The 14,826-nt window shown below is 52.0% G+C and overlaps 2 protein-coding genes across 11 annotated transcripts in view; both read right to left on the reverse strand.

Moving 5' to 3' along the window:
* Nr2c2 (nuclear receptor subfamily 2 group C member 2) overlaps positions 1 to 3,841 on the reverse strand; it is a 75,188-nt gene extending 71,347 nt beyond the window's left edge. For 4 of the 8 annotated variants that reach the window (XR_015445671.1, XM_013067725.3, XM_004870470.4 and 1 more), the window contains exon 1: positions 3,635 to 3,772. The gene's annotated coding sequence lies outside the window, so the exon portion shown is untranslated. Of the gene's footprint in view, positions 1 to 2,157; positions 3,018 to 3,634 lie in introns of those variants that run through there. The other 4 variants (XM_087196817.1, XM_087196815.1, XM_087196818.1 and 1 more) reach the window with 3 other exon arrangements.
* Positions 3,842 to 12,495: 8,654 nt separating this feature from the next.
* Fgd5 (FYVE, RhoGEF and PH domain containing 5) overlaps positions 12,496 to 14,826 on the reverse strand; it is a 66,075-nt gene continuing 63,744 nt past the window's right edge. For all 3 annotated transcript variants that reach the window (XM_004870480.4, XM_087196814.1, XM_004870479.4), the window contains exons 20-21: positions 14,473 to 14,627; positions 12,496 to 13,649 (exon numbers count right to left, since the gene is read on the reverse strand). In XM_004870480.4, the coding sequence (XP_004870537.2) occupies positions 13,613 to 13,649; positions 14,473 to 14,627 (192 nt within the window). In that variant the 3' untranslated portion in view covers positions 12,496 to 13,612. The remainder of the gene's footprint in view (positions 13,650 to 14,472; positions 14,628 to 14,826) is intronic.

A 14,826-nucleotide genomic window follows, 5' to 3' on the forward strand; every position in this document is an offset into this window, starting at 1 on the left:
GGATCTCAGCCTCCAGGGGAACCGGGTTGCCAATGAGTAAGAAAGAATGCGTGTTTCACAGCATGCAGATGACAGGTCTCCAAGTACCCACCGGGTCAAAGGTGATGACCACTCATAAGGGAAAGTTGGTACTATGTAAACAAAAGCCAGGAGCACTACAGGCTGCCAGGGGAGTTTTGCATGACAGGTGCAGCTGGGCAATCTTAGGCCTCATCACTGATGTTCCCTGTGTGGTGGCACAAGGTGACATGTGCGGCCCCTCTAGGAGGTGCTTTGGGTCCAAAGGAGCCCATGCAGGTGCTTGAAGACACATTCTAAGGAGACCTCAGTGTGCAGAGACTCAGGCAGTGGTGTCACACACACTCACTGCCCTGTTTTATGAGTGGGTCCTACCCCAGCCCCAGTCCCAGCGGGAATCTCCCTTCCCCAGGACACGGGGAACTACTTAAGTCTTTTGTCTCCCTCACGCCACACTTGACTTCTTGAAGACAAGCATGAAAAACTGCTCAGCAAGAGCCTGTAGTCTGGACTACTGAGAGGGCTGAGGCAGGAGAATCCCCAGAGCTCAGGAGTTCAAGGCCAGCCTGGGTGCCATAGCAAGACCTTATCTAAAGGGTTCTCTCTCTACACAGGCATGATCGCAATCACAAAACTTCAAGGCACCAAAAACACAATGATTGAAAGCAATATAGGGCCGGGGATTTAGCTCAGTGGTTTCGGCTGCCTGCCTCACAAGCGCAAGGACCCAAGTTCGATCTCCAGTACCAAAAAAAAAAAAAAAGAATGGAAGCAATATATAAGCAACTTAATGGTGTAAGACAATATACAGCTTTTTTATTAAACTATCGTTTTTTTTGGTTCCCCTAATTAGTTCAAGGAGTCAAGGGTTGAAAAAAATGACACCAAAAATCCTTGAACAGGAGAGGAAAGAAACACCCAAAAATGAACAAAGAATTAAAAAAAAAATTCGACTATTGCTGTCTTTTAAAATAGTGTAAGACATTTTATTTAAACATCTGTGCTGTATAAAACAAGTCAACATATTCACCAGAATTTCACCAGAATTTCCAGTGGAAGCTTTTTTGGTTTTTTTTTTTTTTTTTTTTTTGGTACTGGAGATGGAACTCAGGACCTTGTGCTTGTGAGGCAGGCGCCGGAACCACGGAGCTAAATCCCCAGCCCTGTCCAGTGGAAGCTTGACATATACATACTTTGCAAAATTTGCTTTTAACCTCAGTAAAAGCAATTAAAAGGTGATTTTCCATAATCCCACTGCATGAATCAATTCATTTTTGACAAGATAAGAATTCGCTATTAATGGCTATAGAGACTTTCAGCTCTGGCTCCCTGCCACCCCACGACAGCCTCTTCTTGTTCTCTGATCCCCTGTGGTAAGAGGAACGAAGATGAGAATTTTTATTTCAAGAAAATCATGTTAGATTTGTGCTTTGTTTCCTGGCAATGATACTTAGGCTATTTATTTTTTTCACACATGAACCTATTAATTTTCATGTAGTTAAATCTATAATTAACTTAATAAATTATTCTTTTCTTGCCTTAAGATAAATCAGCATATCTGTGGGAAAAATAAGGATGCAAATGGGTCCTCTCATCCATTTTTACCTCCAGGCAGGGTAGTGCCGCTGTGTGGTTGGACCAGTACCTGTACCATAGAAAGACATCATGAACAGGCAGCAACTGTTATCAGTGACAACACTAATGTCAAGAGATGGTGCCAGGCACTCTGCTGACCGCTGGTGCACACACAGGGTGAGCAAAATCATCTCTGCCTAATCAGTCCCAACAGGGTGCATGTGGTTACACAGAGCCAGAGGTTGCAGGGCAAAGTGACACAAAATCGACCAAGACCTTTGATTCCAACTGGTGGTGGAGATGAGAGAGGACTCCTAAGAAGGGAGGCAAGACCCCCAAGACTGGAGGGGAGAAAGTACAGCTCTTCCAGGTGAGGCCCAGCAGGGGACATCCTGGGATGCCTGGCAAGCCACAATGCAAGGGCCCAGCCGGGTAGGAAAACCATGGCAACCTTGGGAAGGTTTCAATAGGGAGGAGGAAAGGGCCTCTGCTGACTCATGGGTTCTGGTGGGGCCCAGACATCATCACGCCTGCATAAGAGTCCTGCCAACTGCAAGTACTCACACAAAGTACTTCCACATAATATTTACTCCACGTTTTTTCTTTTTCTGAGACAGGGTCTTGTGTCACCCAGGCTATCCTCCAACTCGTGCTCCTCTCACCTTGGCCTCCAAATACACTTTTGGACCGGCTGCCTGCCAAATGAGTAGTTGAAAACACAAGGGTCAAATCCCAGAGTTCCAATGCACTGCCTAAAAATGCTATTGTTCTTATTCCTGAAGGAGCGCAGTGGCTAGGAGACCATGCACTTCAAGACACCAACCCCATATTTTACTGGGTATTCTATGTGAGGAGCTTCTCTACACTACTTACACTCACTCACTTCATCTTTCATTCTAGGGGACTGTCCAGATGAGGACACCGAAGCTCCGAAAGGTTGTTACCGACTCAAAACCACACTGCAAAGAGGTGTCCAGTGTTAACCCCAGCACTGCTAAGCACTGCCACTCATTTCGCATGTGTGTCCATGTGTATGTATGCCTGTGCGTGTGCATTCGTGTCTGCACGTGCACACGTGTCTGCACACAAGTGCATGTGTCTGCATGCCTGTGTGCACGCATGTACGTGCATAACTGCACGCCCACATGCATGTATGCACGCATGCTTGTATCTGTGTGGATGCAAATGTGTGGATGCCTGTACCCGTGTGCGTGTCTACACATAGCGACAGCACACTCAATCCCACCCACGCGTTTGGAGATCTGGGCAGCAGGGTCCCAGCCCCGCACGTCGCCTCCCGGAGAACTGCTGGGCCCCGCAAAATGACTCCGGGGCCCTCTCACGGACAGCTGGGTTTCTCCGGGTCTCTGCTTACTCTTTCTACCGAACTGGAGCCCAGCATAACATGACCCTTCCCGGCCTCGCCACCGCCCTTCCTCCCCTCCCCTCCTAGGTGCCGTGGCCCCGCCCCACCCACACGCACGACGCATACACGCACGCGCGCCCGGGACGCCCGGCCCGGCACCGCCTCCCCCCCCCCAGCCCTCCGCTACCGCCAGCACCCGAGCCCGCCGGCCCGGTTCTCCTCGGTCCTCCGACCCCGCCCAGGCTCCAAACCCATGGGCCCCCGCCCCCTTCACCAGAGCCAATCAGCAGAGCCCGGGAGGCGGCACTGCGGGCCCGACCCTCCTCTCTGGGCCCCTATTGGCCAACCCAGCCGTCGCTCAGAAGGTCACTGCCCGCGCCCGCCGTCCCCCTCCCCTCCTCCCTCCCTTCAGGAAAGGCGGCGGCGGGACGTGGCGGGCGCGGGCCATAACCGGGTCCGAGGGTGCAGCGGGAGATGAGGGCGCGGTGGGCCGAGCGGGCCGAGCGGGCTGAGGCGGGCGGGGCGGAGGCCGCGGCGTCTCCGCGCGGCAAGATGGCGGCCTGGCGGCGGGCCAGGCGCGAGGCGGGGCGCACCCTCGCCAGCGCCTCGCGGCTTGAGGGCGGAGGGCGGAGGGCACGAGGCGGCCAGGCCGCGGCCGGTTGGGGCGCCGCTTACCTGGGGGGGCTCGGCCCGGCGCGGCCTGCGGGCGGGGCCCGGGTGTGCGGCGCGGCGCCCCGGCGCGCGGGGACCGGACGGCGGCGGGGGCGCGGGGCGGCGGGTTGTTGTCGTCGCGGGGGTCAGAGTTCGTGACCCCGGCCGCCGCCGCCGCGCGCTGAGGAGGAGGGCGACTGCGGCGCTTCCTCTTCCCGGCGCCTGCCCGGCGGGGGGGCGGCTCGCGATTGGCTGCGCGCGCGCGGACGCCGCGTCGCTCCTCCCGGTCCGAGGCCGCCGGGCGGGCCTGCGAGCGCGGGCGCAGGTCGGGTCGGTTCCCTCCTCAGTTTCGGGATCGGGGTCGAGGTCCCCTATTGGGGCGGGGATCAAGGTCGGGGTCCCCTCTTCGGGGCGGGGATCAGGGTCGAAGTCCCTTCCTCAGGGTCAGGGTCCCCTTCTCGGGCGGAGATCGTTTTGGGTCCCCTTCTCTGGGCAGGGTATCGAGGGTGGAGTCCTTCCCTGGGGTGCAGGGTTCGAGGACCCTCCTGCGGAAGATCTCCCTTGGCGGGAGTCGGGGGTCCACCCCTCAGGGGGTAGGCGGCTGGGGGTCCCCGTAGGAGCGGGAGTCGGGGTCTCCCTCTTCCGGGTGCGGCTTTGCTGTCAGGGTCCGGGATCTGGGCAGGACGGGGTGCGGTGAGCCAGATGGCGGGTCGGGAATGTTCGTTCGCAGGATTTTTTTCTTGCACTTTCCTGGGTTGTGCGGAGTAAATGCTTACTATGTGCTTTGAGTATTCGCCTGTGTTCTCCACACCGTTTCCCTTCCTTGCCAAGCTGGAAGTCGCCTGGAGGGGGAAGATGATGAGGGTGAGGGACGGAGCAGAAGGCCACGTGCTGCCTCGCTGACTGGGTCTTAACGGCGAAGCCTGGTAACACGGGCTGCTTTGCTGTGAACCTTTTCAAAAGTTAAGTTTTTAATCCTAAATAGTGCTTCTATACACTGTAGAAATTCAACAGCAGTAGGTTTTGGGAGAAACATTAAAAATTGTACTGGATTTGTAAAAAATACTAAACAGCAGCTAAGATGATTAGAATTTTCTGTGAATGAAGACTCTTAAACTTTATTTTCCTGAGGTGCAGGATCAGTGTCCCAGATGGTAACAGGTGAGCCACATCATCAGCCTTTTTTTATTTTTGAGACACTCCCTAAGTGGCCCAAGCTAGGCTCGAACTTGAAATTCTCCTGCCTTAGAGTGGCTTTATAACCGGTGGTAGGGTTGACAGTCACACAAGGCACACCGCTCATTTGTGCCAGCCATACTTTCTTCTCTGGGTTTCTGTTAATCAGCACCTACAGGTGCATTGACAGAACGTTCACCATTGCTTTACCAGCTTTTAAAAGCAAGGTGCAGTCGGGCACTTCTGGGACACAGCTGCAGGTGGAGTGAGCCTGGGAGCTCTGATGGGAGATACAGTGCGCCCAGGCCTGAACCCCATCTGCACATGTGAGCAACAGAATGAAACAAAATGACTCCTGTGGCTTCATCTCTTGAGATGCAGTTTACATTAGTATTTTTTGAGCTCTGGAGAGCTCAGATCTCACGCCAGGAGATTGTTGATCCCCAGGGATAATGTTGTCTGGAGTGACAGAATTCGACAGAGCCACCCTTGGGTGCAGTATCAGGGAGCCCTGGGTGGAGCTCTGCTTTGTCCCCATGGGCCCTCACTGTCCCTGTCCCTGTGCACAGTGGCTGAGTGCTTCTGGCGGCAGCGCAGGACAACCACAAATGCTCACATTGTACTGGTGCTTGCAGAGAAACCGGCAAGGTGCAATGGCTTCACTGCCCATGTGGCTTTCACAGTGCTTCACAGACTGCCCTGTGAGGAAGCACTGACCTGTCTAGGAGCTGCCACCAGGAACTGGATTGTGTACTTTTGTACCCAGCACAGAGTGGATATGCTTTTTTGCCATTCAGGGTTATTTTATATCTACATTGTGTTGATTCAATGGAAATCAAACTCTAAACAATAGTTGCAGATGCACTGAAATTTCCAAATTAGTATCAAGCTGACATTTTACCTTTTTGGGAGGAAGGGACGTCCAGGGGTGGGGTTCATGCTCATGCTAAAGTGCACTACCCCTGAGCAACGGTCCCAGCCCAAAGATTTCACTAGGAATGGTCCTGTTTCTGGAGATGTAATTACAGTTGAGGTGGGGAATATGGCTCAGCAGCACTTGCCTCATATGTACAGGCCTTGGGTTTGAGTCCCAGCACCACAACCCATTAGTTGGCCTTGGGGTATCCCCCTGCTATAACGCAGAGCAGTTGCTGATGCCTCAGACTGAGAACACAATAATCACCTTTGGAAGTACCTAGCATGGCTTTGTACCAATTTCTCTGTAGTAGTTTCTGCTCTGTTACTGTACGTAGTAATTACTTGGCCAGCAACTGTTTGTATTACTTGTATAATTGTGATACGCTCTATGAAATAAACTTGAAAGCCTCTGGTATTGGCTCAGGCATGGTTTCTGAGTGCCAGGCTAGGCACTCCTCACACGGTTAGCCTGCTTAATCTCACCGTAATTGTCGGGAGTGGATGCTCTTATCCCGTTTCTGCAGCTGAAGAGGCAGGCTTAACCAGGGAGGGTGACTTCTCCAAGACCCCCTGGCTCACATTTGTAAACCACAATTTCTGCCCTCAAGGACTCTTACTACCCACCTTGTGCTTCTGTCACTGTTGGCCTCTGGTACAGACTCATCAGGTTACTCAGGAGGCAGAACGCCATATCCATGGGGACACAGGAAGAGTGTTTCCGGGCCTCCTGATCATTGTTCAGAGATGGGCACCAGTGGTTCCATGGTGGACTCTGTTAGAGCTGCAGCTCTTGCTCTTTGTAGGAGACTGGGTCCTGAAAATATGAAAGATAGTCAGGTGATGGTCTCAGAAAAACCACCTGCTCCCACTCGTCATTTGAGAGTGCTTGTCCCAGAGGACATCTGCTTTCTGTGTCATATCACCCACTCGGGAGGGCTGGTGGGGAGGAGCCCCCTGTGAGTGTATGTGCTTTGGAGAGCCATCCCTCCTGCACCCCGGTCCCCAGCTTTTGTGTTTCTCCAGAGAGTAAACCTGCTTCCTGTGCAGATGCAGGGAAAGTGGGACTCAGACCTTGTACCTCCTCTCCAAGCTATGTCCCGCTTGTGTGGCCCTTGCATGTCCCTCTGCAGTTGGTGTCTGCATAGTGCCATCTTCCAAAATTTGGCTGAGATTTTTCTGGACCCAGTGCCTCTTGAGCTGCCTTATTCTTTGGGTTGCATGTTTTTAATTTGCCTACTGTCCTCAGGGTGCTGTGTAACTGACCCCAACTCAGTGGCCTAAAAACAGTCACTGTTTGCAGCCACAGTGGACCTAGAGCTGGGTCACCTGAAAGGCTGGCCTGACGGCCCCAGTGGGAACACAGTGTGGACTGGGCTTTGTCACAGTGTGGCAGGTGCCTTCCAAGAGTGAGTGTCACAAGAAAGCAAAGTGGCATTTTTAAGACATCCCCAACAGTTACCCAGAGCTACTTCATCCGTTTCTGCTTAGGAGGCCATCACCAAGGTCTCTGGGCTTGAGGAAATGAATACCATGCTCTGAGAAGGGGAGTTTAGTGGTCCTGAGCAACCTGGCCCTACTACAGCTTTTGTTTCCACCTTTGCTCGCTGGTTGTCTGCTACTGCACTCTGCTCTTCCCTGCTACCAGGGACGAGCCCCCCCCCCCCTTCCCCGCTCCTGTCTCAGGCAGCCCCATCCACCCAGCTGTTCCCAAGTAGCTGAGGCACAGTCACCTCCCTGTAATCCCTTGTCCCCGAGTGGGTGTGCTCTGACCCTCTGTAACCAGCATCTAGTTCTTAGAGCTGGGCCACACCTGGCATTGTGACAGAATGGCGTCACAGAGTCCAGGCCCCCTTTGCCTACCCACAGCCTCGAGCGTGACACCCAGCCCCTTCCTCACCTTCCAGGGGTGCCTGGGCATTTGCAGCCCCAGGAGACAGTTTCCATCATGCCCCCTGACCATCTGGAGTAAGTATCAGTGCATCTCAGGTTGCCTGACTCGTCCGTGGAGTCTGTTACCACCTAGGCAATCCAAGTTGCTCTGAGCATTTATAGTCAGGCAAGTGTGGGAGTCCATTTCCAGAACACCTGAAAATAAGCCTTCCACAGATGGTGATGTGGCTGGGTTTCTGAGAGGCCCAGGCCCTGCAGGCATCTGTCCTGAGGCCTCATCTGGCTGTGGGGCTGGGGGGAGGGTGTGGAGGGAGCATATGGACAGGGCCTGCAGCTGGCTGTCAGCTCCATGGGGATTCCACCCTACCCCAGGAAGAGAGACCTCATGGAGAAATCAAGTAACAAGTGCTGGCAAGGCTGCAGGGAGAAGAAACCCTTTTGCATTGTTGAGAGTGTAAACTATGAAGCCACTATGGAAATCAGTGTGGAGGGTCCTCAAAAAGCTAGAAGTAGAAATACCATTCAAGCCAGCTATTCTCCTTCTAGGCATATTCTCAAAAGAGTTAAGGATGTTACTGTGATCCCATGCATACCCATGTTTATAGCAGTACAATTCATAATAGCTAAATCTTGCAAGTGACCTATATGTCGATCAGGAGATGAGTGGATAAAGCAAATGGGTTATTAATAACCAATGGAGTACTACTGTGCTGTAAAGAAGGAGAAACAAGTCATCTGTAGAAAAATGGATGTACATTGGGACTGTAATGCCAAGGAAGTAAATCAGACACACAAGCTTAAATATCACATGGTTTCTCACATGAGAAACCCCAAGTATGAATAATTTAAAGAGCAAAATAAAAGATAATAGGAAACAGATAGATCTTTTGCAAATGGGAAGGGGAGCAAGAAATAAGGGCAAGGAGAGGAGGGGAAGAAAAAAAAGGTGTGTTATGTACATGTATTAGCTCCCCACAATGGTGTAATCATTATGTATTGCAAACGGTACTAATAAAATTAAAAGGCCCTCAGGGCAGCAAGGCATGGTATCGCATACCTGTAATCCTAGTACTTGGGAGGCTGGGGCAGCCAGAATTGGAGGCCAGCCTGGGCTACAAAGTGAGACCCTGCCTCAAAAATACAAACCCCTCAGGGTTCCTGGCTGAACCCTGAACTGGTCACCTTAACTGATGTAGACAACAGCCTTCAAGGCTTCCAGTGCTACTGATAGGTTAAGTTTGCCTGTTTATTCAGTGATAGGGATGGGACCAAGGCCTCCTGCATGCTAAGCAAGCACTCTACCACTATGGCAAGTGTGACATGGTGAGTGTGACATTATGGTTACAGTGAAAGGCAACAGTCATTTTTCACCTTGGCCCACAAAATGTTTAGCAATAAACATTTTTCCGAGGTGTAGTAGTGCGCACTTGTAATCTCAGCATTCAGAAGGCTGAGGCAGGAGGATCATGGTGAGGTCAAGGCCAACCTGGAACATATAGTGAAACCATGTCTCAAAAAGTCTTACTTAATTTTTGGTACTGGAGATGTAACCAAGAGTCTCATGCATGCTAAACGCACTTCTACCATTGAGCTGCATCCTCAGACCTTGAAGAAAATGGTCCAAAGATTTGGTTGGGAATTTGCACTGCAGGTGTCTGGAAACTGCTGCAGCCTTCAGGAGCATGAAGAAGCCCACTGGGAGGCAGGTGCAGTGTGGGCTTTGATGTTCGCTGGTCCTGACTGTGCCAGTAGCTGCCGTGTGACCCCCAGGAAAGTGACCTGATGTTTCTGACCTTTTTTCTCATCTGCAGAATGGGGAGAGCAACAGAACTCACCTCAGCAGGTCTCTGGGGAAAACTCAGTGAAAATCAAGGCTCAGGCCCATAAGGCATCCTTGCTGCTGGCCACAGAAAGGCTCTGCTAAGAATCCTGAGAGTTGGTGCTGTTCAGCTGTGGTTTAACAATGTTTTTTGATTAGGAGCTTAAAAGATCACTAATATCAAGTCAGTCTCCTCACATCACTTCCTGTAACAACAAATACAAGGGGTGATCAAAAGATACAGTGAATATTTAAAAAATTATTACAGCTGTTTAAAAATTATTATAGTAGAAGACATGTTGCCATTGATCTTGCTCAAAACACTCCCCCTCGCTTCCAACACACTTATCCCAGCATTCTTGCCACTTTCTACAGAAGTTCTGGAAGTCCTCTTTCATGAGTGTCTATCAGTTGTGTTAAAAAATATGGTAAATGCTGCTGCCAAGTGCTATCCAACCATAAAGCAGGTTGGTAAAAACATGATGTTGTGTCCGCAGCGTCTTATTTACTGGATCTGGCACTGTCCAACTCCTGGCTCTTCTCCAAAGTCAAAATTACCATGAAAGGTAAACATTTTAATTGATTTAGGACATCAAGGCAGCCAAGACAGTACAACTACAGACATTCAGGAAAGAGGACTTAAGAGCTGCTTCAGAAAGTGCCAAGAACCATGGGCTAAGTGTGTTCACAGCAATGGGAAGGATTTGGAGGGAATTCATGGCAATGTGTAATATTTTTGAAATTTAAACATTTGCCATAGTTTTTTTTTTTTTTTTGGTACCAGGGATCGAACTTGGGTCCTTGCACTTGCAGGGCAGGCAGTGGCACCACTGAGCTAAATCCCCAGCCCTTGCCATAGTTTTTAATCACATCTCGTCTATAAAATAGATGGCCAAATAATTGCCCTGATGTATTCTGTCACAGATTATCCCAACTCCCTGGCAAGGCACAGACCTGGGATCTCACCAGCCCAAACTGCAGTCTTTTTCCAGAAGTTTTGAGGTGTGTACGGTGCCACTAGGTGAGCCCCCAGCCCTGGTGACTGGCTTAGCTTTCCATCGCTGTAAGGAAATGCAAGAAAGCACTGACTTTTTTTTTTTTTTTTGGTACCAGGGATCAAACTTGGGACCTTGCCTTTGTGAGACAGGTGGTAGAACCACTGAGCTAAATGCCTGGCCCAAGAAAGCATTGACTTATAAAGAGAAGAGCTTACTCCCTTCTGATGCTCTGGTCCCATATCGGGAGGCCCAGCTGGATGGCAGTGGAGCAGACTGCTCCCCACATGAGCCAGGAAGTCAGAGCCAGCAAGAGCCGGGTCCCACAGTCCCCTCCAGGACACACCAGTGACCCTGAAAGTGCCATCACCTCCTGAAAGCACAGTCCTGGGGACCAGGCTTCAGCACTCAGACCTGTGGGGACCCTACTGCAGTTGGCTAAGAGGGCTCAGGCCTGTGCAGGAGTTGCTGTCCTCAGTGGCTGTTCAGGGGCAGCAGCGGCCGAGTGTGGCCTCCTGTAGCCCACCCTGAGGCAGTGGGTCAGAAAGACCCCAGGAGTCTGCTCCTCAGCCAGGCTCGCCCTGCCTCGAACTTCCTGCTTTGAGCTGATTTCCTGATTATTTCCTGTGCTTTCTGTGAACAGAGGTCTCAGCATGGGCACATCTGTGCCCCGTACCAACTAGGCCTGTGTAGGAGCTCAGGTCTCCATGATCACAGAGGCCACAGGGACAGGTGAATCGCTGAGAATGCCCTCCAATGCAGCAGAAAACACCACAGCCAGGACTGGTTTTGCCACCCTGGCTCAGCCTCAGGAGCCTTGGTGACCACATGGGCCTCTGTGTTCAGTGAAAGCATTGACGCTGTCAAACAAGTGAAGGGTTGGAACCAGGTGTGGTGGCACATGCTTATAATTCCAGCACTTCGGAGGCTGAGGTAGGAGGATCCTACTGAGTTTGAGGCCAGCCTGGGCTACAGAGTGAGACCCTGTCTCAAAAATAAAAAACCAAACAGAAACAAAACAAAACAACACACCACAAAGGAAAAGAGACGATGAACAGAGGCCTTCAGCCTGCAGAGCCATTTCCCGGGATGAAGAGGAAGGTCCTGTCCTTCCATCCTATCAGAGAGTGGGGCCCATGGGCTGTGAGGATGCCATGCCCTCCCAGGGGTCACAGGTTTAGGACCACAGCTGCATGTTCAGTCTGTGTCCTCCCTCACTCCAGGAGGAAGGGACAGAGGACGGAGCTCTGGGGCCACAGTGGGCGGCACCTCTTTTGCTGGGGGTGCTACAGGCTGCTTGTGCCTGGGATGAGGTAAGCAGCCATCCCTCCAGTAGGGCACCCTGCAGATGACTGTGCCTCAGACCAGCTCAGGGGCTTCTCCCTGCTGCTCCAGGTGGGCTGTAAAGTCAGAGGGAATGTGGATGTGTGTGACTGAGGAGCCAGGTGTCCCCAAAAGGATGGCCCCAACCTGTTGCCGGGCGCCTAGGAGGGTCCTTGTGGCTGCATGGGCTCCCTGTAGGAGACCATCAATAGGTCCATCAGTGTAAACATTCCCTCTTTGCAGAGCGTTGGAAACAGGTGTTAGGAGGTAAAAGGAGGCACGGGTGTGGCTGGGCCAGAGCATTCGCCCCACATACATAAGCACTGGGTTCTGTCCCCAGTGCTGCCCCGTCCCACAAAAACATGCAGTAAAGACTATCTGGAGCTAGGCACTGACAAGGGCCAGGGGTGGATACTCCTGTTACCTGTCACAGCAGTCCCCTTATTGGGGGACACATCCCAGGACCCCAGGGAATGCCTGATGCTATGAACAGCACTGAAGCCTGTACAGACTGGGTTTTCCCTATATGTACAAGTTTAATTTAGAGATTAGGCTCACGAAGAGATTAGTAACAACGATGATAAGTGGGACAATTATAACAAAATACTGTAACAGTCAGGCAGGGAGGTGCACACCTATAATCCCAGCACTCTGGAGGCTGAAGTGGAAGGATCACTGCCAGCCTGAACTACATATCAAGACCCCGTCTCAGAAAAATTCTCCAACCCCCCAAACCCCAAACCAATATATTATAATAAATACTATTTAAAACGTATGAGTTGTTTATTTGTGGAATTTTCCACTTAATATTTTCAGACCACAGTTGACCCTGCATGGCTAAAACTGCAGGAGACGAAGCTGCAGATGGGGCCACTGACTGGGAGTGAGGTGATTCCAACGGAAATGAGCCCTCAGGCATTAACAGAAGATCTGTCTGCTCCCTGCTTTGAATCAGGACATGTTTAATGTAAACGTTTTAAAAGAACTGCAAACTAGAAAAAAACATTTCCCTGGAGATATTGAATGTAAATAAGTAGTCCTCAGATAGTGGTGCTTTACAATGTCTGCAGCGAGAGGCTGCCTGTGGCCACATTCCTGCCGGGGATGCTGCCCTGGCCATCGGTGCCCTCAGAACCCAACAGCAACATTGGCAGGGACCCAGCCCCAGGGCGTAGCGTCTCTTCTTCCAGCCACTACTGTTCACCTTCTGAAGTCCCATCTTCTCTCCTTTTTTCACTTCTTTTGGGAAATAGTGTATCTGCAGAAGGACAGGTTCGTAAACTCGCATTGCCCATGAAAGTGGCAGGCGCAGAAAGGCACGCAATAAATTAGAGCTGATGCCATCTTCCGAGGAGGATGCCATGGAGAGACAGAGGGAGCCCCACCATGCTCAGCTGGAGGAAGATCCTCCTGCTTCATCCTTGCTGGATGGAGGACAGTGACCTGGGTGGCTTGGTGTCCCTGGGATGCAGTAAAGGCTTAGGAAACTTGGAACTGAAGGCTGCAGCTCAGCAGGACGATAAAGTGCTTCTGAGGACAGCAGCTGTCACTGCTGCCACTTACGTCACCTGAGGCCCAGTGGCCACCATGAAAGGTGATGAATCTACTTTGAGGACAAACCGGAAAAGCTGTTTCTACTGAAAGCCTGTGTTTCTACCTGAAGTTGCTACTGGTTTCCACATCTTCATGTTACTCCATTTTAGCTCACTTCTGGGTAAGAAAATAATTCACGATGGGCTGGGAAATATGACAACAGAAGCCAGGTCTGGCGATCCTCCTCCAGTCCCCGGCCATGCTCCAGGTGGGCTGGGATGAGGTGTGGCTCCTGGCAGGGTCACCTGTCTAGCCATGAACTTGCTTCAGTTCCACACTGGGCGACTGCTATAACACGCTGGCGTCCTCCATGGCCTCCATCCACCTGGAGACAGAGAACATCGGGTCATGGCTCTGCCGGGGACTCAGGTCACAGGGTGACGGTGACAGCCTGGAGGCCAGGGCCACCTTGTGTTCCTACCTGTTTCTCACACATGCTCTCTATGTTTAGCAGAAGACTAGGGACGTGGTGTGAATGGGGATTGGGTCAGCTCCCTCCTGCATGGATGAATCACTACAGTCGCTCTGCCCTTGTGACACTGAGGCAGGAAGTGGCTAAGGACAAGGCCGGAGAGCAGTGGGAAGGTGCCCTCACAGCCGTGTTCTGGGCTGGAGCCACTTTCTAAGGGCGCTCAGGTCTAAACACAATGAGAAGGCCACCAGTGGCTCGGCTCCTGCCCAGTGTACTTCTTCCGTCCTAGGCAACCCCGACCCCAATCACCATGTCTACAGCTTTGACCCCTGTGGGTTTGACCACTGTGACAATTCTTCCAAGGGGCAAAAAGGTCAAGAACTCCTCTGTCCCTGCAAGCGGCCGAGCCACGCCACTCACTGGTGGGAGTCTCACCCCAGACCAGCTCCTCAATCCCACTCCAAACCCCAAGGCTTCAAACCCAGCACCAAGTCACTGGGGCTGAGAGCCTTGCTCCTGGTCTGTGCCCGCCCTGTGAGGAGGAACTTCTGTTCTGTTTTTCAAACAAATCTTTGCTCTCACAGCTACTCTGGTGTCCCGCTCAATTCTTTGTTTAGGAGTCAAGAACCTGGACAAGAACCCAGCTGGAAACCCTATGGCTCCAGGACCTGGTGGCAGCGGCAGGGCAGCACTGTCCTCAGGGCAGTGAGGGGACTCGGGCCTTCCCCGTCCATACCTCTGGGCAGCACTGGCATCCTCAGCCTTGAAGCTGTAGAAAAGCGTTTTCTTGTGGTAAAGATGGAAGATGGGGCCTGGGTCGCTGCTGCCCTCCTCCCTCCCTGGCGCGATGGTGAAGCCCAGTAGGGGTATGCTCTCCATGGCCACTTTGTCCTGCAGGGCAGAGGGACACAAGCATCAAGCATGGCCCACTCACAGGGACAGCGCTGGCTGTGTTTTTGTCACCCAGATCCTGCCAGGGTCAGCCCTTGGAAGGAGCAAAACTCCGCCCCCTCCCCCCACCAATACTGAAGAATGAACCCAGGGCCTTCGAACTGAGCTGCACACCGAGCTCTTTTTTATTTTTTGAGAC

The sequence above is a fragment of the Heterocephalus glaber genome, unplaced genomic scaffold (assembly GCF_053883595.1).
Source record: "Heterocephalus glaber isolate CG9 unplaced genomic scaffold, H.glaber_assembly_v1.0 deba00001615, whole genome shotgun sequence".
Classification (NCBI taxonomy): Eukaryota; Metazoa; Chordata; class Mammalia; order Rodentia; family Bathyergidae; genus Heterocephalus; species Heterocephalus glaber.